This window comes from Maylandia zebra, linkage group LG4 (assembly GCF_041146795.1).
Source record: "Maylandia zebra isolate NMK-2024a linkage group LG4, Mzebra_GT3a, whole genome shotgun sequence".
Classification (NCBI taxonomy): domain Eukaryota; kingdom Metazoa; phylum Chordata; class Actinopteri; order Cichliformes; family Cichlidae; genus Maylandia; species Maylandia zebra.
In genome coordinates, this window is record NC_135170.1 from 30,192,406 (window position 1) to 30,219,573 (window position 27,168).

General features: G+C 43.4%; 1 protein-coding gene across 14 annotated transcripts in view; it reads left to right on the forward strand.

The window, feature by feature from the left end:
• Nucleotides 1-27,168, forward strand: part of arhgap23a (Rho GTPase activating protein 23a) — a 66,239-nt gene that overhangs the window by 21,282 nt on the left and 17,789 nt on the right. For 3 of the 14 annotated variants that reach the window (XM_004552365.5, XM_004552366.5, XM_076883377.1), the window contains exons 1-6: nt 10,753-11,940; nt 19,374-19,577; nt 22,676-22,700; nt 23,897-23,989; nt 24,786-24,864; nt 25,600-25,660. In XM_004552365.5, coding sequence (XP_004552422.1) covers nt 11,698-11,940; nt 19,374-19,577; nt 22,676-22,700; nt 23,897-23,989; nt 24,786-24,864; nt 25,600-25,660 — 705 coding nt within the window. In that variant the 5' untranslated portion in view covers nt 10,753-11,697. Of the gene's footprint in view, nt 1-10,274; nt 10,341-10,743; nt 11,941-19,373; nt 19,578-22,675; nt 22,701-23,896; nt 23,990-24,785; nt 24,865-25,599; nt 25,661-26,335; nt 26,604-27,168 lie in introns of those variants that run through there. The other 11 variants (XM_004552363.5, XM_076883375.1, XM_004552369.2 and 8 more) reach the window with 9 other exon arrangements.

Sequence of the window (27,168 nt, forward strand, 5' to 3'; positions counted from 1 at the left end):
AGTTTTAGCTTCAAATTTTGACATCCATCCATCCTTTTTTCCACTTATCCACTTCAGGGTGATGGTTTTGGGTTGTGGGGAGCCTGGAGCCTATCCCAGCTGCTATAGGTAAGAGGTGGGGTACATCCTAGACAGGCTGCCAATCTGTCAAAGAAAGCTGGGACAACTAAGGCTAATCGAAAAGCAGCAAATTTCAACCTACACCTCCCAAAATATTCATATTCTCTTAAATATCATTAGATATGCTAAAAGTATTGTAAAGAAAGAATCAGCTGATTCTGATGGGTGACCAGCTGTTACAGACCCTTATTTACAAGGAGGTCACTACAGTTTGTACCTTCTTGTTTGATTTGGGAAAGTTTTTATCCCAGATGCCCGTCCTAATTTAACATTGAGGGGTTTGTGTATCCTTGTCTGGTGGAAGTGTAAACTACTACACTATGGAGTTTGCAAACTTAAAAAATTTGGGTCCCTTATTTTTCTTTCTTTTAAATTTAGAGCAAAGAAACCCATATTTAATCCAGATATATGGATTTGATTTGAAAGTGAAATCAAGCTAAGGAATGTGGCTCAGGAATGTGAGACACAAAAGCTTAAAAGCTTAAAATCAAAGGCGCCAAACTAAAGGTGAAATCAAAAATGATTACCAGATATGGACTAAATTTTTGAGAAAGCATGAGCATAAGAAGAGTAGAGCACAACATTTAGTTTGCTGGGATATGGTCACCTCTGCGACTCCCTGATAACTGCCGCCGCTAGGGAAAAATTTGTATTAACAACTGGTGAAAGAATGTTTGCAGATAAATTGGCATTTTCCATGCAAACGACAGGTAACTTTGGCAGTCTTTTTGCAACCAAAGCAATGGCAAGGAGGTTTTCCAGACTGTATATCTCTTTGTGACCTATTTCACATAGCATCAGCCAACAACCACTCACCAGCTGTGCAGGAAATAGACATTTTTCCCTAGCAACCTGGGGTTAAAAGGGGGTCGCTGATCAGTCTCTAGGCTGATGTGAAGCCTTACTTGCTCAGGCAAATACACAGCAGTTGTGTTCTGTTGGCTGAAGGTTTGCATGAATTCAGATGTACTCAAACTCAACTCTAACTCTGCACACATTGAGCTTCATTATTCTCACTCGTATCTCTTCCGGCTTCCTTCTCTTCTCTACTCTTTGTTGGTCTTTTTCCCTCTCTGTGTGTGACTGTGTGTGTCACAGTTCTTATTAATAGAGTAGTACTTTTTTCTTCTTCTCTGGCTTCTTCCGAATTTGAAGCTTTCTTGTTTTTTCATTTCCTTGTGAATCGCTCGTTGCTTTGATCCCCTCTCTGCTTCCTTCTTTGGGCATCTCCTTTCAGGATACTCTGCTGCCGCCGCTGCTTTCAATTCTGTCTGTATGTGCCGTCTGTGAGCAGAATGTCATCCTTAAAGCAGCGGGTATTCACATGTAGGTTTTTGCCATGAAGGGTTTGTTTTTGTACAGTTCTTGTATATCCAACCCCCCCACCCACCCACCGCCCTGAGTTTACAGAGTGAAAACTAACAGTCCAGTGTGTTTCTGTTAACTTTCCTCTTCACTATAAGCAATGGCAACGTGTCTTTAATCCGAATAACAGAGTGAAAACATATGCGAGTGTATGATTCCTGTGTTAACAGTTGGAGGCCTCTCCAGGCGTCCCATTAGCTAAGCAAAATAAGAATACAAGCGCGAGCCTAATTTCCTTCAGGTGGCAAATTTGACCTTCTTTTCTGAGGTGATAGAAGTCATGAGGCTACAAAAGGACAGTTTATTTCTGCAGGGTGAACAGTCTCTGGGTTGCATTAAAAGGCTGCTAATACAGAGTGACAGAGGTTAAAGATGCAGACATAGCATCATCAGCTTGGCATATGGATCTCATCGTTGCTCGGCGCGCTCAAAAGGGCAGTGCCTTTGGGATCTGCTCGAATATTAGGACTAAACAGGGTTTTACATCACAGTCAACAGGAAGGAGCAGATGAAGTGATAGCGTGGGACGATCGCCCTGTATTCGAAACATGCCAGTCAGTATCTGCAGAGCATCTCTGCTCTGCTGGGGAATGCTGAAGAGAAGAGATGGTTTGCAAAAGCCCCTTTGGATTTAATCTGAGGATCACCAGGTTTATCTCAAAGTGAGAACAGAAGCTGAAGTTACTGCCAGAAAAATCACGCCTAGCAAGTTTCGCTTGACCTCTGCATCACATGCGTTTGGCTGTGCTTCAGATTTGACTAGATTGAAAAAGGGAAGAATTGATGTGTCTGCCTCCAAACTCCTTTAAACTGTAGTAATTGATTACGTGCAGTTGCTATCTTTTGCCCGGTGGCATCATGCGTACACTGTTAAAGAGAGACTTTGCGAGCCCGTGGAGAGTCATGTGAATCACAACACTGATCTTAATTTGAGATGGTCTATGTGAAATATTGGAAAATCTTACTGAACTTTTAGACAGTGGGAATTTGTCCAGCTGGGTTAAGAGCTGCATCAGTGTACTCGTGCATCTGCAAAAGCAGTCTTTAAAACTATTTTCACATCCCCAAATACCCAGACGTAACCCACAGATTCCAGGTGATCAGATTCCATCTGTGAGACCCAAACATAAGAAAAGCTTTCATTAACTTAAACTATTCTTCACTACTCTGAGAGCTCCCTAAATGGCTACTCTACACCCCAGACTCAGCTTTGAGAATTGCTGGATTGTACAGTCCTGTGTGAACTTAGTGATGGAGACTTCCTCGGCGTGGTGTGAGCGGTGGTGCATGGCAGGAATGTAAGAACCAGATGACCACAAATGGAAACTCCAGGGCTGATGGAGGCAGTCAAGCAGGCCATCTCGCTAGCTCTAATAAACACTCTGACTCCTTTCTGCAGTCGTCTTTCTCTTTCTTTTTTAACTGCCTCGCTCAGTTTCCCAACCTGGCTTAGCATCGCCTCCACCACGCCCCACATGTTGGACCGCCGCCTGGTTTTTGTCCCCCCTAGGGCTGAAGCTTAAGTTCAGCTTCAGCCAAGGAGAACAGCAACGTCATCTCCGAGTCCCAAAGTTATAATTTTCATCTGTTAATTATACAGAAGCAGAGATGAGCTAAATATATACATGTGGGTCTGAAGAGGGAAGCAACCGAGAAGAGGGGGCTCAAAGTACGGCCGCGCTTCTTCCAAACGCGGGCGAGGGGGGTGGAGAGAGTCAAAAGGCCTGCTGGAGCCCTGTGGTTTTCTGTTGCTGAGGCCTGCTTCTGAAAACAACCAGGAAAGAAAGAGAAGAAAAGGGAAAAAGGGGAAAAAGAAGGGAGGGGTAGCAAGGGAGGGCATCTTACTGCAGTGGAGCTCCGACGTGACGCTCTGATTGCTCCCAGCGGTTGTGGTCAGTACAGTGGAGCGGTGAGGGGTGGGGAATACAGTGCAAGGAGCAAAGTTAGCTCTCTGCCAGATGTCGTCATAGATCCCGTCAGTATCAGAAGACTCGTTATACGGTACAGCTGGGAATTTACCTGATAAAACCCAGCCGTCGCCTCATAGTGGCTTTCAGAAGCAGCAGGATGTGGCTGTTGTTTCGGTCCTCTTTGTTTCATGTTCTTTGGCTAAGCGTGAGGGGATGGGACATGACTAAAAACACCGTGGAAAGAGAGCAGATCTTTAGCAGGAACCAGTGTGTTTTGATTTAAGCGTTCTTGGTGACTGCTCGGCCGTCACACATCTTTCATGCATCAAAAGGTGGAACGTTTTCAGACTTCCAGATTTCAGACATGTCTGAAAAGAGAGGAAGGATCTAGCATTCACACCTGGCTCTTTAAAATGAGCCAAGTGGTTTTACAGTCTGAGAGTCTTAAAGTTCAGACCTATAGTAACTATTAAGGTCAAACATAGGCAACTTGATAGTATTCATGGCAACTTTGAGCTGTAATTATCATCTATTTAACATGCCATTCCCTCTCACCCTTCACTAAAAATAAGCGGACACAAAAAGTTAAACTGTTAATGCATGCATGAAATATCCAGTAAGAGACGAAGCTTCTTCTTCATTTTAGTTCCGTTTTATTATCGAAGTGACCTGAACATAAAACATGCAGTCGACTAGAGGAGCCACTTCTCGTTAATTAGGTTAAAGTGGAGCACCGTCTCTCCACTTAGTGTATGTCATAGTGTGTGTGTGTGTGTGTGTGTGTTTTGCCTGTATGCTTCATCGCTCTTTATCACATGCACAAATAGAAACCATCTTTTCCTTCATACATCCAGGTTTGATCCCATGCAATATGGCCTGCGGGTCTCTCCTTGCTATGAAAAATTTATAGCCACGAGAGACCCACCCATTAAATTTGAGAAGTATAAATGCGACACTATCAGATGTTGAAACTTTTTGAATTTGCTTCCAGAAAGCCCGTCCAACAAAGTTCAGACGGGGAGAGCAAAAGCCTGCAAAGATTGTGTCATGTTAAAACAAAACACCGGCCAACAACATGAAGAAGATCATCCCAGTGGAGCTGAGGACGTTACATGTAATTGGAGGAGAAGTTCATCACTGTGGAAGACTTAAGAGGCATTCACACAACTATATATGGGGATTAAATAAAGATTCAGATAATCTGAATCTTGTAAACTGCCTGTGGATGGTTTTGATATTCAGGCTGTTTACAGGAAAATCATTTTATAGATCCAGGAGCATTTTTGAAAACCATGTCAATGAATAGTTGGTTCTTTTATCGTAAGCGATGCAATTCAAACACACTCAGAAACAGTGACACTTACTGTGTGCCTGAGATTATTTTTAGGGGTTTTCATGGCTTACTTGCACATCTGTGAAGGCAGCATTAATGCTGAATGATACATACATGCTGCAATTCCGCCAGCATGCTTTTCAAGACAATACCAAGATATTGTCCATGTGCTCAGTTTGCCTGCCTGCAACCCAAACCTGTTACTCATTAGCAGAATTTGACGACTTATTTAAAAAATCTATACCAGAGGAGTCCCCAAACTCTTGAGTATTTATTTGCTTTAAAGAGTACACCTCTCTTCCCAAGCAATCCCAGAATTCTGTTAAAAGAAGAGGTGATGTGCACGTTTTTGGAACGCGAGTTGGAAAACAGGGCAAAAATCCATAGGATAGATTATTCTCAACACTCACTTACACATCTCTTAGTGTGTTTAATCATTTGTCAGCAGACTGTCTGTTAATGGATTCATTTCTTAGCCTTTAATTAGCTTGATTGAGCAAAGAAGTGACATTTTTGTGGTTTAGCCTCCAGCCGTGCAGTCTGGACTGTCGTCGTTTATGTGCTGCGTTATTTAAATGAAACAATAGAGGAGGTATTTAGAGTGCGTCTCTGCGTAAATACGCGCCTGCGCCGCCGCTGTCTGAGCCCAGATGTTTAAATCGTCCTCTCCTGTCTCCTCTCCATCTGCTCTCTTCAACTTCCTGACTCTTGCTTCTGCTTTAGATCACTCTCTGTCCTCATTTTTTATTCCCTCCAAGTTTCCCCCGCTTTACCCCGGTGTTCGCTCTCCAACATCTGTCAAAGCCCCCACCCTTTCGTGTTCTGCTTCCTGCTCTGTATCGGGCATTTTTGTCCACGTAGATGCTTTGTAGGCCGGCGGGCTGACTCATGTATCCCAGCGTTCCCTTGTGGCAGAAGTAGCACAATAGGCACATTTTTTGTGTTGTAATTTCCAAAAAATGGGTTATATGAATGAATCATATAAATTGAATTAATGAATCAATTCTTGTGAAAAGGAGCAGATTGTCACATTTGGGAAGCTGGAGTCCTAGTCCACCTAGTTAAATGATTTAAGAAGTTATTATCAGTGCTAAATGATTACCTGTGATTTAGGTCCCTAATTGAGATTGTGTTGTTACTATCAACTTATCTGATGTGTTAAGCCAGCCGAATGATTGTTGATTAACACTGCAGTAAAAGAGTGACATGCTATAACACTGAAAGCCAAAGATTCACTGGTTTGGCAGGTTTTGTAAGACTTCCGTTATGATACACCACAGCTTCAGATTTCACGCTGTTGGGCATCAATGTTTTTTTACTATTTTCGGGACTAAACAGACATTAATCTTAACCTGGTTAATTATAGAAATAATCTTTTTGTGGCCTGTTTTTAAAGCAGTGTAATGTCGGTTCAGATTAAAAGCTTGACTCATATCAGTAATTACAGACTTCTTGTACATTATTAGCTTCATGGAGCTAATAATATCTTAAGTGTGTGAGTGAGTGGGCGGGAAAAGGTGACTAAAGAGTTGATATTTCAGTTCTCAGCCAGCTCACTTGGGCTGATGTCATGTGGAGTGCATGCATAATGCAGTGGGTTTAACACAGAAGACGCTTCTTCTGGTTTGCAGATTTGAGTCATGCATTGTTGTTGTTGTTGTTGTTGTTGTAAAAGTCCTCTGGCCAGTCAGGGAGGGTTAGACCACCCCGGTACCACCTCAGCTGTGTGTTGATTAGATATCTGACCCTTGCACGTTTCGTCTCGCTCTGCACCTGCTATCGTCTCAGAGCTTCGCACAACAGAGACCACAACAGGTGTGACCTCCCTAATGTCCAGCCACAGTCTCCCACCCCGAGCTTATCCATTTGTAACTCATTTACAACCACGAATCGCAGATAACGGCTTATAGGTCGGCTTCTTGCACTTCCTCGCCCTGGGCACACACTCATGCCACCTATTGTTGTAAAACTTTACATTTACTTGTAGCTCATCACCCTTTGCTCTATCCCCTGCGGCCCAGTGCCCTCTGGGCTTTTCCCCCCACCCATCTGCTTTTAGACCCTGGGTTGCAGCTGCCCTCTAGTGTCTGCTGTCTGCTCACTACATCATGAATGCTGTTACAAAGGCCTATAGGTTCCATGGCATGGGGATTTACTGGAGATTAAAGTTAAAATTAACCATCTTAAAACAGCTACATCCCCTTTTTTCACACAAGCGCTTGCTTTTGTACAATCCACTTCAGCAGATTACGCTTAATGTCTGTCTAGACGGAGAAATCGACTCCATGCTGATGCCATCTAGAGCCAATTATTGAACCGCTACATGTGAAATGTGCTCTAACAAAACTTTTATTCACTCATTCTTTTATTAAAATAGCCTCATGTTTCATAACTGTAGATTATATTTAGTTAAACCTAAGAAATACTGAGGCACAGAAAAGTTTTTCACAGCCGCTTTGTGAACACTCTTTTAAATGTTTTCTTAAAGCACAAAGGCAAATACAAAAGTCCCCAATTCTTGGTGGGAAAATGGAAAAGACAAACAGCTTTGTTTAAGGAAAAAGTGTGGCTTTGATTTGTTTGTTACTCATCTTGGGGGACCCCCTCGGAGCTTGGTAACCGTGGCGGTGCATCGGGCATATATTTGTGGTAAAATCTGAATCATTCCTTAGTTTCCAGTGTGATGACACAGATAACTCATGTGGGCTCCTTTATCGCCTTTCCTGGCACATGTTGAGTGCGTCACCGGAGTTTGTCTCACCAGAGGCGACGGGATTTTCCTCAAGGGTTTCCAGACGTCAGATTATAATGATATTAAAGTTCTTTATCTATGTATTGTCTTTGTTGTGTCAGTCATTGTAAGCATCAAACCCCGTCTGTCCTTTTCTGACCCTTTTTGTGCCTTTTCTTGCAGCCTGTGTTTAGAGACGACACCCTACGGTTGTGTCTGCAGCGCGGTTTGTTAGCGACAGGCCAACCAAGCGCTCAGTCAGCACTCTGAATGGCTTCACTCTGCTCTTTCTTGCCTTTTTTCTCCTCATCACAGCTCTGTTTTGTAGATGCAGCAGAGAAGAGACAGACTTTTGTTTTGCTTTGCGAGGAAGCTGCAGTGGGGAAAACAAAAAGGGTAGGGAGGCCACTGTGTGTTAATCGGTTGGCTCACTGTCATGATCCGACTATGAGAGGGATTAAAACATATCGCCAGACTAATCTGTCCCTTACACCAGCGGGCAGTTTTCACTTTCCACAGATGTGTTTGTTGTCGGAGAGCAGTGAGGGGCAGAGACGTCGCTCCTCTGAGAGCTGCGGTGCATGTCGGGCTTTGATTTCCTGACATTTCCAGGAGTTTTGCGCTCCCAGGTTAAGATCTAAAAGAAACGGGGGGAAGAAAAAACCTCGAGTGCTGTTTACTGAGCATTCAAATCGTTACAAGTTAGATAAAAAAAGGTATGCTGTTATGATTTAAATTAAGCCCATATGCAGGTGATGTCTGCCTGCTCGGGCATGTTTCGGCTAACCAGTAGACCATGTGCTTTTGTTCGAGCTCCTCACGTGTGGCTCACATCAGATAAACTGTAACTCAATGCCTTTATTTTCATTTTTCTTTTGCCAGCCATCTCTCTTTTTTTCTCACTTAACCTCCTGTTTTTGTAAGTGCCGTCATGGTTCATGAAAGGGTGACCGAGAGAAAGAGAGGGTGTGAGACAGCCAGAAACCTTTTGTTTCCAAATTAGGCACTCCTCCCGCCTCACTAAAACTAACTGTTATTGTAAAAAGTGCCATATGAAATCCCACCTCAGTGCTGCCGCTTTGAAATGGATGCAGATTTTAAATCCCCGTCTGGCTTTTTCTTTCTCTCGCATCTCCCCCTCCTGGTGATGAATCGGACCTCCCCATGGTGATCCAGCAGGGCGGTTCCGGGTGGTGCATTGAACCCGAAGCTCTGGTCTGAACCACAGAGAGAAGACAAACCCCCCTACAGCCACAGCCTTCTGACTTTAAGTGGAACCATAATTACATAGCCTAGTGTATTTATACTCAGCAGTGACTCAGTGGGACATGTGGCATGTGCTTGTGTGTATGCATGTGCACAAGAAAACCAGCCTTTTGTATTCACATGTAACTGGTTTCTGTGTGTGTGTGTGTGCCTGTGTGTGTAAGTGAAAGTCTACTGACTCAATAAACTAACTGGGGATAAAGTGAGGTGTGGATCCACCTCAATGTAGTTTGTTATTTTTGCAGGAAAGATCATTAAAAGAGCCACTATGTAACTCTTGGAAGTAGAAAAATAGAAAATGTGTGACGCCCATAAAAATGAGGTTCGTTATTATGATGACGTACGAATTAGAAGCAACTATTAAGGATGCATATCAGTCATGCAGTGCAAGCGCCTTGCTGCTTTAATAGGCCTGTTGCTAACATGCAAAAAATTGAACAAGATCAGATGTTTGCATGCTGTGTATAAATACATGGAGCTTATTAATAAAAAAGCTTTTTAAAGCCTTTCCAATGTTTGCTGTAATGCAAAATTGAGAACATGAAGAGCATGGCCTGCGAGTGATATGTGGGTGACTGCAGGCCAATTATAACATTCTGGACTCTTGATCAAAGATCTCCCATAATGTAAATCAGTTTTATTGTAAATAAATTACTCTTTACATCATTCAATGACTGATCCCACAGACTGCGCATAAAACATGGTTGTATTGAACGCAGGACCACTGCAGGGATCTCGAAGTGATCACATCTGGATGAGAGCGTAGCTAGCTTGATTAGCAAAGCGATTAGCATCACACAGATACTTGTGAAAGAATGATGCACAGAAACTAAACTGCTTGAATTTCATTCACCAAAACTGGCGTGTAGACTTTGACTGACTGTTGTCCTGTCACTCAATGTTGCATAATTTTACACCATAATGAAATTTAAATTGGTAAGTAGAGATGTAGAGAAGGGAGACGTTAACTTCACAGTTAAGGAAGTATCTTTAGCCTTTCCAGATTTGCTTCATTTTTCAGCCTTGCATTTGCAGCCTCACATTGCACAATATCTTAACTTCCTGGAGTAAATGTAACATATTTTCCTAACGCACATGTATACATCCTTGTGTGTTTGCACAAGATTAACAAAAAAAAGAAAAAGTGACCCACACGGAAGAGAAACGCAGGATATCATATTAAAGTGCTAGATGACACCAAAACACTTTGAGTTCATATTTTATATTAACTGTGTTTTATATTTTTTGGTACTTTTATTGGACACGCCACTATTATTCACTCTTCTTGGGGTATGTTTCTGCCTGTGAAAGTAACAGACTCGTTAATTTATCACCTCCTCAGTGAGTATAAACTATCAAAGCCTGCAGTGTGTGTTCTTGTTGGCATAGTGCGACATATCCAGAGGGTACGGTGTTTTTTGCGGATGACGGCCTTCTCCAGTCGAGTTGGAACTTGCCCCGCTGTTCGGCAGGTGAAACCTGTCTAACCTCATCGGTAACGGATGCTCGGCAGGTTAACAGTGACGACAACCGGAGGGGAACGTTGGCTGTCTGTAACAACAACATGGTTACCTGTCTGCCGCTCTCGCACGTACCCTGGACGCCTGGCTGTTTGGTGAGAACTCACCCCTGACTGATTTAGTGGTTTTTAGGTGTCACTGTGTTGTATATGGGTGGATCCTCTGGGAAGGAGTGTGTCTGCACGTGAGAGTGGGAGTATAGGCTTGACAAAGAGGTCATATTGACATCCAGTAGCGACCGTGTTATTTTCAGAGCTTTTACAACCACAGCAGCGCCCGTTGCTCTCCTTCTCTGTCTTTGGCAGCTTTTTTCCATGTTCTCTCATTGTCATTCTCCCTCCTCTGTGTTTTCCCCTCCTAACTATAAGAAAAAGGGAGTAGAAGACTAAGCATAGCAGCCGCAAATGTTTTTTTTTTTCCTCTCTCTTTGTGCTGCAAATTGGCCTCTTTCTCTTTTCTCTCCCCTTTGAGTGGAGGGGAGGCGGTGGAGGCAGGGCTGGCTTTTGTGGAGTTTAGCAGCGGGACCAAAGCTCTGTCACTGTGTTTGTGTCGCTCACACACACATATGTGCAGCACACGTGCAGCACAGGAAGGATCCAACGTGGATTTAACCTACCAGCAGCAACCCTACAGGAGATCTCTTCACCTGGACTGTTAACAGCTGACCCGCTCTCGGTTTTTCCCAACGTATGGCTTCAAGAGTTCCGCTTTACAGTGCACAGGTGTTTGTTTACTGATGACAGTCAGACCGGTTCATGTGGAAGGAGTCAGTAACTGTCTGGATACAGTCCGAGTAACAAAAACAAGGACTAAAGAGAAAGCAAAAGAGGAGAAGCAACAGAAAAGCAACAGATCGAGTAGCTGATGGTCGCTGTGATAAAGTAAACATTCGGGATTAAGATGAGAGAGAGATGAAGTTTGTCTGGCACTAGAGGTAGAGAGGGAGGGTGAAAGGAGAGAGTGGGGGCAGTGGGAGGGAGGAGAGACAGAAGATCCAGCCCTCTGGGACAGCAGTTGTGTGTTTTGGGGGGTGGACAGAGTGGCTTTGAATGCAGAACATCACTGGACACCGACAGGAGGGCTGCTGTCAGTTGGTCTCTGTGTGTGTGTCTGTAGTGAAACCAGACCTACCTCTGATCCCTGCACCACACACACACTCCTCTATCTGCTGCCTTTTTCTTCCTCTGGTTTGAACCCCCCAATAGTGCGGATGAGGGTCTTGGAGAGCTGACCGATGGAGGTCAGGAGCGTCAGGCTGTGATGTGTAACTTGTTGGATTAAACTTTCCCGAGGCTCAGCAGCAGCAGCAATGGACTGGAGCCAGGAGGCGTGAAGTTAAATGACTGGAGAATCGGAAGACACTAAAAGCAGCCACCCTGTCTTGGCTCGATTGTAGGTCTGTGTCTGGACACCGTCCAGGACTTTGTGTTGGTGCTTGAGTGTGTGCAGCCCATGTTGGTGGCGAGCGATGCGGATCTGACCAAACTCAGCGCTCCGATGCCCGCTGCTATGCTCCCGTGTCCTGCGCCAGCCGGGTCTGACTGGAGCTTCCAGAACCCGGTGGGGGTGGACTGCAGCTCCCCTGAACCTCGTTGCATTTGGCTGGCGGTTCTACGTGGAGGCACGACCTCGGAGCCACCCACTTCGCCACCTGCCATGCCTATTGGGCACAGCCAGAGCTCTCATCAGCCCAGGGTAAGAAGGGGTCACTGGTCTTCACCCATCTAACGTTAAGATGTGGTGACTGTGGCTAAAAGCATCAGTCAGTGGCTGCTGTTAAATGACAAGTTGAGTCCAAATTAAATGCTTTAGCTAGATAACTTGATGAGGATTTCCAACAATGTATTGATCCCCATCACAGCTTCTAATAGCAAGATGTGAAATTTGTAGGAATTTCCTGTTTTATCTGTTTTTAAAAATAAGATTTATCAGTTAAAACTGTACATTGCTTGTTTGAATAGTTTCTCATAAATTTTTCTGTTGTCAAATGAATTGACCAGATTGCTTATTTAACATACTTCCTGCTAAATCCTCGGCCACTTTACACTCCAAGACATCGGAGATGTTTTTTGTCGTGCTCGTGGTGACTTTTGTGGTTCTCCAGAATTAACACAGCAAACAATGATATCAGCAATACTCTCCAGAAACCGCTGTGTGCAATTAGTCATGCATGTCAGCAATGCTTCTCTGTAACTGTACTCATTGTTTGGAGCCGGTTAACCCCTCAGCTGTTGGTAGATTCTTTAAAGTTTCTGGAGAAATGCCTGTGTTGCCTTCAGGCTCTTTTGTTTTGGCAGGCACACTTTGTTTAGACTTCTTTGAGTGGATCAATATAATTAAGAAAGTGTAGTTTTTACCTACAGTCAAGGTGGCTTTTAGCTGCAGTTGGCCTGCAAAGACCACGTACACACCGGATTATTGAATTTGTTGTGGACTTGTTAATTCTGAACAAAAATATACTTAGAATTATGAATTTAAGATCAGATAAGCTACATTTAGCAAATAAAAATATTTCCCAGCTTACTCACGTTTTCCATCCATTGGATTAGGAATGGCTTGCATATTGACCCTTTTCTTCCTCCTAGGAGCTAATTACTGGCTAAGCACAGTTTAAGGTGGCTTCTAAGTACCACTTTGATCGAGGTGTCACGCAGTTGTACAGCTGTGCATCCCCACCCCCAAGTCCCAAATGCCCTCAGAATTCAGGCCATTACTTCCTCATTTAACCGTGATCATTTATGTGGAATATCACATCTTTTTTCACTGCTTTTTTTTTTTTTTAATGGTTCTCATCATCCGCTTCCCCCAGACTCATTGACACAGTTTAAAAAATGCCATAATGAGGAATGTAAGTGTGGGGGGAGGAAAAGGAGAGGCTGTACGGACACAGCTGGGACAAACAGACACTGTACACTGTTTACATTTTAGGAGAGGGGGAGGAAGAGCAGTTGCACCTAGCTGTCTCTATCTGTTACTTTAAGTTGAAATATGCACTTCTATTATCTCTCTGGCACATCATACGTCTGGTATCTTGTTCTGCTTTATTATCGTTGAGATTTATTGCGTTTGAGGGATCACAGGATTGGCGCATTCAATTCTTTTTGCATTTTTTTTCTTTACGTTCAGCTGCCGGCACGACCGCAACACCCTCACGAATTGTAAAGGTGAAAATCTGTCATGTAAAAGTGTGATAAAGTGCAGTGTTTTGTTGCACTTTCACCTCTTTGCTAAAGCAAAAAGTCGAGGCAGCGAGGATAAAAAGTCCCTGGTCAGATTTAAACCCACGTCACAGACTAACTGCCATGTGCTGCTGCCCACTCAGCTATCAAGTCATGCTGTAAAAGTTATTCTAAAACCGCTCCTCCTGGAAATGATTCTAGGCCTTGGATTGAATTAAAATAGCTTAAATGAACTTCACTGCTACCAGTGATGCAGGTTTCACTTGGACAAATAGGCATGTTTTGCTATTCAACAGAAAAAAACCCTGTTTAACAGACATTGCATCATCACCTGTTGGCCTGGTTGAACTGGACTGGACTGTGGGGCTGGACTGGTTTTTCAGCAAACATTCTGCATTCACACACGTTCGCAAGTATGGCCCCTTAAACATATTGTTATATAAATTACAGAATCCGCCGGCTTCCTTAAGAGAGTAAAGGTGGATATTCACGTGCACGTCACACATTTGTGAGACATAGGATGCTCGTGGAGGTGCAGAGGTGGGGGAGCGCTCTCTGTGTGTGGCCGGTGAGTCCAGGAATTATCAGGATGAGATGGTTTGGCTTTTTTTCGCGCCGTCCCCTCTCCTGTTCCCTCTTGGCAGCTCGGCTCCGGGCTGCGGACGCAGACAGCTATGACCATCGGGATTAAAGGCTCGTCAGCATTTGTAACAGCCGCAAAGCTCCACTTTTCAAACAGGTTGCAGCTCTCAGCTGTTTAAAAGAGCATTATTGTTCTGTCCTGCTGGGGTTTTAGCAGGAGCCGGGCTCCCTGACAGTCACTGCATTCCTCTGAACTGCTTTACCTCTGGATGGAGCGAGGACAAGAGTGTGTGTCTGTGTGGACGTGTGCTACCCTACACGTACGCTGTTCCCGACGATTATGCCGTCAGCTTTACAATATTGTCATGTCCTAGAAAAGCCTCTTAAGACTCAAAAATCCTTTATTACGGGATTTCAGGGGAGATTACCACCCCCGCTGTTTATTTATAGCGTTTTTATTCTCTAATAAAGCTGATGGGGCTCTAAAATTTTGGCGCCGCAATTTAAACATCAAACATTTCCTCTGGATTTTATAGATGCAGCATGCTATGTTGTCCTTGAGCTGCTCCTTTCTTGTCTTATCAGTCCTTCATCTTAATTATATGGTTCTTAATTGAAATCAGGAGGAAAATGTCCTCGGGGAAGAGCCGGCTGCTGCTGCTGTGTGTTGGCAAAGCACACCACTTTACCCACTAAACATTCACTCAAAGGAGGAAGCTGTGGTGTGACATTACAAGCTTTTCTGCATATTCAGTTGTTTCCAATGAAGCATTTTTTTTACTCTTTTTTTTTTAATGACATCATCTACAGGTGATAACAGGATTCTTCAGTTCTCTGTACTCGCTGAAGTTTATTTGCTAATCAGCCTCAGCAGGTAATACTTCTTTTGGCGAAAACAATGTGAAACAGTTTAAGTTCCCACTTGCAGGGCAGGAAATACCAAATGTCTTCTTTTCTCAGCAAAACAGGAGCGAGGTTTCCCTCGTCTGTGCTTCCAGCCTGCGTAGGAAGTCAAGATTAGACTGCAAAACCGCAGATACAATTTTCCAAGTTCCTTGTTGGTTAAACCGAATGCCCTGTCCCGGAGAGGCCTGTCAGCAAGCTTAAACTGTTTTTTAATTTTATTTTGGTAGCGGTGGCAGAGGAAACTGGTCGAATCATGCTCAGAGGGCATGAGAGGGGGTTCGTCTTGTTTTAGGGGGAAAAGGTTGAGTCTAGATTCGGCAGAATGGCCGCGCAGAAACACAGCCCACACAGTCCAGAGCTGCAGAGTGGGAAACTGTCCTCCTGGCTCAGAGACCCAGGCAGACCCTGTGTGTTTTGGGTAATCACAGGGTTCAGTATTCTCAGCGCCGGGAGGGGCCATGTGGTCGAAACCGGCGTGCTGGAGCCTGTCCCTCGCTGGGGCCCGATACTCCTCCTCCTTCTGCGTCTCCTTCTCTCCTCATCCTTCTCGTCTCATTCACTCTATCTGTGCTCCCGCCCCTCCTGTGCCAGTTGCTGTGTGTGTTTCAACTTGTCCAAAATCAACCCGCGCCCTCCAAGGAATTCACTCTGTCTCTTCCTCCTTTCACCCTGTTGCTCTTTCATTTCCTCTTTTTTTTCTTTCCTGGCCTTTTCTTTTTCTTTATCATTTTAATTTGACACTCCAAGCACTCCCCTGCCTTCCTCACGCACCTCTTTATGCGGCTCACATAATAGGCCTCGCTGCATGCCTCTCTAAGAAAATAGAAGGGTTATTTTACATTGTTTAGACTGCCAGACTAAAGATCCAGCTTTGAGAATCTATGGATATCACAGTCTGTGAAACGTGCACATCATATCTTCCAAAATAATCTTTTGTGATCGTTTGGAAAATAGCCAAGATTAATCAAAATTATATTCGTACTTTTAAGTTTAAGCGTTTTAACCAGCAAACATCTTGATGTTTCTGAAAGTAGCCTATAAGTGCAAACTTATTTTTTGGTTTCTTTTTTTTCCCTCGATGGAATGTGAAATTAGAGGAAAAGAACATGTGCGGTAAATGTCGGCAGAGCCAGGTTTCCATTGCAAGAATAGAAGTGGAGAGAGAGGAAGAAGAGGTGGAAGGGAGGAGAGGTTGGAAGGAAGGAGAAAGAGGGGTGAAGAATGGAAGTGCCTCCATAACTCTCCGTGGTTATATTTGTAGGGTTATCCCGCCCCACAGTGCTGCCCCACTTCCTGCCCTAAGCCTGCCACTTCCTGTTGTTCTGTGGCCATGCGGAGATTTGCCAGGACAGGCCTGTGCGCGTTATTGTGCTTGTGTGTAAGCATGTTTATCGGGAGGACAGGAAGCGGAATGTGGGGTGTGCATCTAGATGATGTGGTCTAGAAATACTAACCCACTGACACGAAAACATGTATGCAACATACACAATCACAGAATCTGAAGACGCGCAAAACAGTTTAGGATTTCGACTTTTAAGGGCACACTGACTCATATCTCAGTGTGGTTTGAGTAATCTGAATCTCAGAGCATTCACTCATTTTTCATATCAAGTGACATGCACATCAAATCACACCTAAAATGACATCTGTGGCCTCTGTTGATTCATGGCTTGTACACTCATAAAATAAGTCCCTTTATTAGGGCTGTGCGATATGACCAAAATATGACCAAAACTCTATCGTCCCGATAACGATATAAATCACAAAAATGTAACATTTTCTGTAAATTCTGTGAATCTCGGGCAGCTCGACTTGCGGGGAGTGTTTCCAGCTGCGCGGCATGTAGCTGGAGTGTTTTAACCGATGCATGAAACGATACATTTTTAGACATAAGTTGTAACGGCCGCCGTTTTCTTTGTGAGTATTTATTACACGGCGTGCTGCGGGGAAAAGCCTGTTCTAACGTTTGAGTCTAAGGTTTATTTTTTAGTACCTGGCGGCTCTTTTTTTACTTCTCATCCGTAAATAATCTGCTCTTTCACGTGATTCAGTTTATTTTGAAAAGTCTCAACAGGATCTTGAGCTTTATTGTGAAAGGTTTATGTGGAACATAAACAAGCGGACACGTGATGGTTTTACCTTCGTTGTTGCTAATGACAAAACAGGTGCTTGTCCGTCAGTAGTGTGGTTATATTAAATATAAGAGAAAGAGAGAACTTTAAGAAATTAATATAGCCACTATCGTGACCATCAAAACGATGAAAAAATATTGCCGTAAACAGTTTATTTTGCGACACCACGAAACAAAAGATAGCGTAAAATGAAACGATAGATCGTCATCCGATATATATCGTTATATCGAACAGCCCTACCCTTTATTGTATCTTTGGGGCTGTAATGGCATGTCACAAAGTGACCTTTGACAGGGGTGTTCATCCCATATTAAATCAATAAAACCTGTGGAAAAAACATCATAAGATAAGTAAAACATCCAGTATACAGATGTTTTTGTTAGTCATTAAATTAGTTCAAATGTGCTGAAGATTCTGTGTGGGGAGTAAAAATTCTGTTGTTGCAGGGTTTTAAATAATGGATTGGATTTATATAGCGCTTTTCAAGGCACCCAAAGCGCTTTACAATACCACTATTCATTCACTCTCACATTCATACACTGGTGGAAGCAAGCTACAGTTGTAGCCACAGCTGCCCTGGGGCAGACTGACAGAAGCGAGGCTGCCATATCGCGCCATCGGCCCCTCTGGCCAACACCAGTAGGCAAGTAGGGTAAAGTGTCTTGCCCAGGGACACAACGACCAGGACAGAGAGCCCAGGGATCGAACCGGCGACCTTCCGGTTACAGATGTGATTCCCAACCCCCTGAGCCACGGTTAAAGGCTTATAGCACAAATTAAAAATGTATATTCTATTCAGTTTCATTTATATTGTGCCAAATCACAGCAGCAGTTGCCGCATGCCTTAGTAAATGTGCAAAATCCAGGTGAATGTGAAGGCGGTCAAGCAGGTGGTACTTGTTTGTATCCGTTGACAGTTTTGTGCATTAATGTAACAGTTAGTAGGTGAGAGGTGGATCACATTTACTTTTAATAGACTCCTGTAGCCTTTCTCAGAGTGTATGACGTTAGCATTTAACCAGTGTACGAACTTATTTGGGCAACCTTTACCTCTGTCATCATTTACTTCGTCTAATCTAATCTAATCTTCAAGTAGGATTAGATAAAATGTCATCATTTAATATGGTGTCCTCCTGAGCTCATCGTTGATTTAACCAAAACAGTGCGTAGGCGTAAAAATGTGCGCAATGTGATTTAAGATCCCCGTGCAGCTCCTGGTTTGCTCGTATCAGTGTCAGCCCTCATCTTTAGTTAATGAAAAACAAATCAATGTCTTTTTTTGTCTAAATGATCATTTACTAAGAAGAAAAATGATCCGACTGTTTATAATCTGTCTTTCTGAAACTGTTAAAAATGTTATTTTTGTCTGCAGTGCATTGCATTTTTATGCTGTAGCATCCATCAGTAAGATGCTAAGAAGTTATTTTTACCATCAGTATGCAGAAGATTGCAGCTTTAAACAAAATAAAGCACGGCACGGTGACTGAAAGACCGGGCTGACTTGGTCGGACTAGTCATTACAGTGTTTTAATTTAAGTTTGGGAGAGTGTGAGAGTGCAGGGAGTTCAGTTTTACTAAGAAAAGTTTTGCAGTGACTTGATGTGTGCAGCAGACTTAAGCTGTGAGCTGGCACTCAGATTCCCTTCTTCCTTCTCTCCCTCGCTCCCACTCCTGCCTGTTTGGTCAGGTGATTGTGTTTGACTGACAGATGTGGGTCGATGGGGCAGCAGGCGGGTGATAGTTCTCACGTGTGTCTGTCAGCTGAGCTTGCCGGACTTATTTACTCGGCAGCAGGAATGAGAAATTTAGAGAGCTGTGCTGAAAATCTGCCTTTATTCTCCACGCTCAGAGTCCCTGGATCTTCTCTCCCTATAATAAGACCAAGGTCACTGTAGTCTGAACTGGGTGATACCCGCATTTCCCGCTTGGCCCCGTCTAGATATGGCCTCTTCCTGATAGTCCCCCCTGCCCTCCCCCAGGTGTGTTTATTGACTATTGTTCTGAGGCTGGGTGGCATGCAGAGGCTAGCAGACAGGACTTCACAAGGAAGCTGCTAATGAGCGGTCCGGCAGCGGCGGAGTTAATGTCACTGAGTACAGAGGCACCTTGTGCTTCTCCAGTGAGCCATAAATCTGGACAACTGCAGGTTTTTCTGGAGTGTTGGTACGAATAATGGGAAAGAACTGATATTGCTGACATTTCTGATGCCCGTAAATCTTATTAGAAGCAAATATTCCAGCTTACTAAATGACAAATTGCAGTCATTTCGTATAAAATTGCTTTTCCTGCTGGGGGTAATGTTTTTAACCAGATCTCTTTGTGTTTACAGGCTAAGGGGCGGAGGGATGGTTTCTCCTCAGCCGGTGACAACCCTCGGCCGCCCATGGCGACCCGGCCGGGAAGGGAGGGGGTCGGCATGGGCTGGAAGGGTCCCCGGACGCTGGTCCTCCATAAGAACTCCCAGGGTTTCGGTTTCACATTACGCCACTTCATCGTTTATCCTCCAGAATCCGCTTTGCACACTAACCTCAAGGTGAGAGTCACAGATGTCTGCAGGTCCCTGAAACACTAGAAAATGCCTTAAATGTTAAAGGTGTTTAAAAGTGTTGAATTATGTTATAAAAATACCAGTTGTGCTTCAGGGCTTAGTGTCACAAAGTACTTTGTGTTTGTTTTTATAGTACACATGGTCTCCATTTCATCCTAGCTGGCATTTAAAGGGGTTTCGAAGGCCTTAGCTTTAACTCGCTGAACTCAGGAGAGAGCCAATTTGAGCTCAGAGATAAAGCCAATCATACTGTGGCTGCGGGTCAGCGAGGTTGAGCGGAGCAAAAAATGTACACAAAGACAAAGGGAGAAAACAAGCCTGGGTGATTAGAGACAGCAGAAGACGAAGAAACCGAGCTGTTAGAGGTAGAGAGGCACAAGATCTGGAGACAGAACAAGGACCGGGGCTTAGATTTTACTACTTTGAGGAATTTAAAAAAACACCTTCATTTTACTCCTGTTTGTTTCACAGGCCTGTTTTTGTCCCTGGTGAATTCAGGCTTGTTCTGGTGTTGGGAAATGAGCCCGAGTGGTTATTTAGCTGTTTGAGGTGTGGGGGCAAACGTCTCCAGATGTGAAATTGAGGGATGTGGAGGCTGGGGTGGGGTGAGCCAGCTGAAACAAGGCCTCTATTATTTTTATACCACCCCACCATCTAGCAGCTGCTGATAGGAACACGAATTGAATGGGATCTGTTGTCTTATCCTGGTACCACTCACTGGCAGCCGGGCCGTACCATGCCAGCCCTAGACAATAGGCCCACTGCTGGCCTTTGGCCTCATTTCTGCCCTTGTCTCCTCTGCCTCAGAAGGGATCACATGTTGTTTTTTGGACAATTAGACTCACAGATCTTTCTGTTCTTATCTGAAGAGGCTTCATGGAAACCTCCCAAATTAACCTCTTAGTGTCCAATTAGTACAGATTCACAGGGTCTGTGACTCATTCATGCTCTCGATTTATAGGTCCACAGGTCGTCTGGGTCGTGGTTCTAACAGGACCCTTCAGCGTCTTCACAACCTTCTCTTGACACTTCCTCTTATTAGGATGTAACTTGATTTTTATTCACTTTGGAAAAAAACAATATTTTATTTAATGTGAAATGAAGTGAACTAAAAAAAGAAGTAACTACAGTACCACAGATTTCTTTGTTACTTAATTTCTTTGCTTATTTACGCTGTGTAGTGTCAAAGTACTTGTTACTGAGTTACAGCATACAGCAGTCATGCTATTGCCATACATATAAGCTGAAATAAACAAAAGTACTCATTCAGATAGGGAGGACATACACTGGATCTATTTTTAGATGCTAGCTCCTTTTATTATTTATTATATCCTGAAGCCTGTAGTAGAAGATGTGAAAAACAGCTCTGCTTTTGTTACCTGGTCAAAATTCACTCATTCTGAGGAGACATTTGGGTGGTCTGTGGTCTTTAGCTACCAGCCTTGTGTTTCTCGGCACATTTTGCACATTGCTGTCACATTTCTTTCCTTACGAGCAATAAATTCCAAGCAATGCACATATTTGCCACCGTTGAACTGGGAACTGAGGAGACTGTTTTTGGAAGGGTTTATGTACCTGCATAACCATTTGATCAAGGAGAAGTTTCTTGGATCGAGAGGTCAAAGTTCAGTCGCTTTCCTCGGACTTCCATGACCTGGATGACTGAGAACCTCCCCAGATAACTATCCGTCCAGTAACTTTGATCTTAATACTGAATTTTGGACCAAAAGTGTGTTACATTACATTAAAGTAACACGTTATTAGTGTGATGATACAGTGAAGAATTGCTGTTTTATTATCACTGAAAACTGGGATGTACCTTGTGAGCAACAGGATGGATACGGATGCATTTTTGTGTAGGTTTAGAGTCTTTTCAATCCAGTGCCAGACATCCGCATAAATTAAGGGATGAGCAATTTTCCAGATGTATAGAATCCCTAGCATAGACTTTTGTGTCCACCTCTTCCCATCTCCTTCCGGATGTGGTGAAATTAGGACTGGCCGGGTGGTGAGTGTCCCCAGCTATGAGTTCTATTCTGGGGTCGGCAGCTATCCTTTCTCTGCCTCTAAACCCTCCACCATTGTCTGCAGAGCCCGGAATGAGCCCACTCAGCGCAGGATAAAGCCCGGCAGCAGTCAGCCCACTGTGCCCCTGCCCACAAACTGTCCACTCAGCTTAGTGTGTGTGTGTGTCTGTGCGTGTGTGTGTGTGTGAAGGTGATCAGAGAACCTGCAGCTATCAGATCTCACCACCTCGTTTCTCACTGTCCCCGCCTTTATTTACTCGCTGTGTGTGTGATGTCATGAGCACCTGCAGATTGTCAAACCAGATAGTCAGTGTCTGTGCTGGATCTGCAACATTAAGAGCTCATGAAAACAAACAGGTCGGTGTCAGGAGGTTTGGCATAAATTGTCAGTGAAGTCACCGACACGTGAAGGAAAGCTGTAAACAGTTGATCTCATCCTTCCACATTTTGGTTTCTGTTCAGAAAAAGGTCACCTGGGGTTGAGAACTGTGGCCAAAGTTAGAAGCCGTATGCTGCTGAAGTGTCTGTGTTTAAATCAGGAGTATGAGGGCCCTGTATGAGGCCTTTCTACTACATGATGTAAACCCCGAATCATCACTTGGTAGCATTCCTGCCTGGAAAAGTAGTGATAGCTTTTGTTTTTCCCCTCAGTTTTGTCTAAAAGTTGAATGCTGAATGGGCATGAAAAAAAAAGCACTTTATTATTGGTTGCAAAATTTTCCATGTGGCACAGCCAGTTTCCGTCCTGCAAATCTTTGTATATGGTCAATTTTGTGACAGTGTCTGAAGTAGCAACTTTTCCCACATTTCCAAAAGTAAAACCTTTTTTTTTTTAAAGCTCAGCGCTTGCGTTGCATCACATGTCGACCTTTCTGTGCATGTGGAAAAGTTTACCCCTCGCTATCAGATCTCTCTCATCTAGAACTTCTTAAACGCGGCCAAAGACCATCTCAGCAAATGTGTTTGTAATTACTAGGACAACAATAAATGTCTCTTACAGGAATTTTACGCTTTAAATTTGCTCTAATATGTGTAATTCTGTCTTTCTGTTTGCAGGATGAGGAGAACGGTAACGGAAAGGGTGAGCTGCCTCTATTTTTTGCCTTCTCAGTCTTTTATTAGTGCTCCAGTTAAAGCTTACTACAGGGATAGGGATAATGATGATGTAATTGAGGCAAGACCCTACTGTACTTCCCTCATGTCTCGCCTGCTCTGCAGCCTTTATGCGCCACCTACAGGACGCTATCCAGTACTACATCTAAAAATCCACCTGCAGTTAGACTTCTGGTTCTCCAGCTTTTTCTAGTTTTCTTGACTTGAGATGCTGAAAAAAGTGTGAATATTTATCAATAAATATCAATAAGAAATTTAATTTTACATAAATAAACATGCAGTAGTATAAGCAAACTCTTATTTATTTTCCCTGAAAAAAATTTACCTTACTTTTGCAACCCACAGTCTGACAACCTCTGAGTTAGATGCTCATGGACGTATTTACTCGTCTGAAAAAGTGCTACTTTCAGCTGCTACCTGGTTCACTCGGGGTTGGGACAGAAGGTAGCTCTGCATATGTGAATTGGAAGAATTCAACAGGAGATGCTCTTCCTAACACAACCCACGAGGCATTTGTGCCTTCTCCCGGGATTCACCTGACGAGGGAGTTTTCACTCGTGAGGTGAACGCGTAAACAACTACACTGTGGAGCCACGTCGCTCGTGTCAAAAACAAACCCTTAACAAATATCTGATGGGCGCTGGTAGAAAGTGTCAGCAGTAACTGTTCGTAGGTGTAGCGCAGCAGAAGGGGAACAGATTTGTTTGAGCCTGCAGCTTTACTCGGCGCTTCTGAAAGATTTGTGGGTGTAGCGCTTATCAAACAACCAGCCTGGCGTGGACTCCCAGGTGATATTCATGAAGTAATCGCAAAACAAATACATCAGAGAGTACATCTGTATATCAATGTCATGTCTGCTTAGATATGCATGTGAATTTACCCAAATGAGTTCATGCAAAAAATGTAAACTAATGGATTGTTGTACTGTGCACCTCCAATACAGAATGGCATTTTATCTATGTTATTTTACTATTATTTACTATTTGACTATTGTTTACAATATTTGGATGATTAATAATATTATATAATATTATATAATGGTAAATGTTCATGTGTAACAACGTTCATACCCACATGTGGATTTCTTTTTCTTTCCTTGTGCATTAACTGAATCTGTCTATGTCCTGATCTTTGCGCATCCCCTCTTTTCATGTTGTCATTCAGGGTTTCAGAAAGGTCAGTTGGAGCCAATGGACACTATATTTGTGAAGAACGTGAGAGAAAAGGGTCCGGCCCATCAGGCAGGCCTGTGCACAGGTAAAAGGAACACGTTGTGCAGGAGTGAGGACGCCTCGATTTGCATTGGAAATCTGTTCTGCGTGCAGGTCACGTGACGCTGCACGAGCATGCAGAGAGAAGTTGACTAACAATAAAAACAAAGGAGACGAGAGTTACTACAGAACGAGAGCTCAGTGTGTGTGAGGTTTTCCTCTTGTGTATTTCTGTGACAGCAGAGCAAACCAGTACTCGGTGTTAAAGCACCAGCTTGATTTAACGCAAACTGACGCATCCACGGAGTTGCACGCTACCTCAAACGTATGCAAACACACGCCCTGCGAGCACCGCGTATGTGTTTCAGCTTGCATAAAGTAACCGCAAATGCATATAAAATTTGAGCAGGTAGTTATCGGACGCCTTTCCTCAAGGCTTTGGTTCACAAAAGCTGAGCTGTTCTAAACATACCTGTTCTTTATGCTTGAAAGCTATTTTAATTTTATTGATGTACTTTTTTGCCTTTAAGACATAGAACACCACATGAAGTGAAAAAGTGTGAGATTAAGTTCAAGCTGGCTTTTGATGCCACCCAATACAGGTGATTTGCTTAATGTGGTTTTGGTTTTGCTGACTTTAGACAGCCCAGAGTCAATTATTCAAAAAGTTCACTACTTATTTTTCACTCCGGGTCATTATTATTTTGATGTCTGCCTTCAGGGAATTTACCCCTTACCCATTTTCTTTATCATTTCCTCTTGCTTTAAAGGTCAGAGTTTACTGATTCATTGTTCTCAAATGTATTAGTGATATAATATGACAATCTGTCCATGCTGTGCAGGGGATCGTCTGGTGAAAGTGAATGGAGAAAGTATTCTAGGAAAGACGTACTCACAGGTGATCGCCCTCATTCAGAACAGGTAAGAATCCCTTCCTGTGAGCCCCTTCAGAGCCTTTTAAGTGTTGATTTATTGTCCTGTGAGAGAAGTCATAGGAGAGTGACACAAAAAGTGGAGATATGTGCACTGACTCGTGTATATCTTCATGCTTGCCAGCTTACCATCTGGCTATAAGCCGAGCTAGGCAGCAACAGGAATAGCTTGTTTCACCCTGAGATATGAGAATAACCTCATGACAGATCAATGCGACGCATCCAAATCATATCTAATGGCCCAAATGTAATGTAGGAGGGAGTGCGTGACTTCACCTTTACAAATATACTTGTTTAACTGGGCCACAGGTGTTTGTTTTTTTAAATAACATAATTTTATCAGTCTAAATGCTAAAAATTCACACAAGGGCAAAAAAAACATTAACTAAAAAATCCCAACAACCAACTATTCTGATTGGCTTTCTGCCTTTCACGTAGTTTGTTAGTCTTTTGCTGCATATTATGAGTTTTAATGGAAGGTATGAAACATCAAGTGACATACCTCAGTTCAGATTACCCGATGGAACTGATTCATTATCCTCCTGCTCAAATCAGTGCATTCCTAACTGGTATTCGTTTAAGAATAGCTGGAGTTTTTTTAAGGTTTCTTTTGTATTTGATTTTATTGTATTTTTATTTTAGCTATAACAATCCACAGGTACAAATGTTGCCTCTGAAGTCTTATTCTTGCTCTTGTCTCTTTTTTGTCGCACGTGTCCTGCAGTGAGAGCGTGTTGGAGCTCTCCATTATGCCAAAGGATGAAGATGTGCTTCAGTTGGTAAGTGTGAGTATGAGATTTTTCACACATATTTTACCCCACCCCCACCCCCACCTCAAATACACACACAAAATAAACCCACACATATTACATGCATTATTTTAGGACACTGCAGAAGTCTGCAGAGATGATTCACAGCGTCACTGTTGAAGAATTTCAAGATTTTGTTAGACTGGCTGCAGAGTGACTCACAGGCTCTCCGCTCTGTGTTTAGATTACAACACATGATCATTTAAAACCACTGGTATCTGTCAAAGTTTGTGCTTGGGGAAAAAAAAACCAACCCAAAAACTCGGTTGTCGCTCACACACCCATGTTCCGTAAAACACATTTTTATCGCTCCACAGGTTGCTCTTCCACAAGATCCAACATGCATCGTTAAATGCCCCTCCCATTAACCTGGAGCAACTCGTCAACACACACAAACACCAGATGAGCTGATTTAACTGGTCTTTCTCACAGATGCAGAAACATCACCGTTCCTCCCAGAAATGCCCCAAACTGCCCTCTCCTTCCAAGCGTCCTGCCGTGTCTTAATATTATAAACCCCCTCCTCTGTTGTCTCGCTCCTCCCCTCGCTGCTACGCCTGTCTTTGCTGCATTCCTAGCATGACCTCACCAATCCCGCGCACCTCCCTCCACACTCCCACAGGGTGGAGTAAGATGAGGAGGAGGAGAGAGGGAGTTTGGAAAGATCTGAGAGAGGCAGAAACAAGTCGATAGAGCAGATAGAAAAGTCACAAATACAAAGGAAAAGAAAAGAAGTTAAAGTCTGGATGTTTTAGGACGAGGACGCGGTACAAAATGAAGAGCAGAATGTTTTAGCTGCAGAGCTGTCGCATCCGCGGTGTTAGTGAGCTCTTCTTTTTCTGCTTGTGTGGCTTCGGTCTTAACGCACAAGCTGTGGAAAGGCTCTGGATTCTGTTGGACAGCCTAAACGTTTCATTAGGTAAACCTTTAAAAGTGTCAAACTGATTTAAAATGTCTTTGTCATGCGAGTTTAAAAATAACTGGAAGTAGGTGTGTTTTTGGTTTAAATATGGCAGTGTGGCCGATTCCTGAAATGATCGGGTAATTTAAAGCTAGTTATTTACATTTGGATTCTCCTAAAGCAGCAAAGTGTGTGTGTGTTTTGTATTTGTTTAGATAACATTAGAGGATACTTTTGTATTTATAGCTAGCTGCAGTGCGGTGAGTGTTGTGGCTTTTTCTCGGGGGAATTCTTCCAGTTTGGTAGCTAGTTTGTGTTTGTGTGGAGAGCCGAGGCCTCGGGGACAAACTGTGGCAATAACTCAGAAGCTTCCCCTTTCAGGCTGTTGTTGTGTGTAAAGCAGCACGACACTGTGCCGTTGTCAAACTTGTTTACAGGAAGAGGCAATTTTTGTTTAAACTTCTCATTCCACACATACACACACAGGCGCACACAGACACACACCTACCTACCTACCTTTGTAATTTCTCATTTCTTCCTGTCACGTCTGTTCTCACGGTTCCTCCATCTTCCCTCCTTTCTC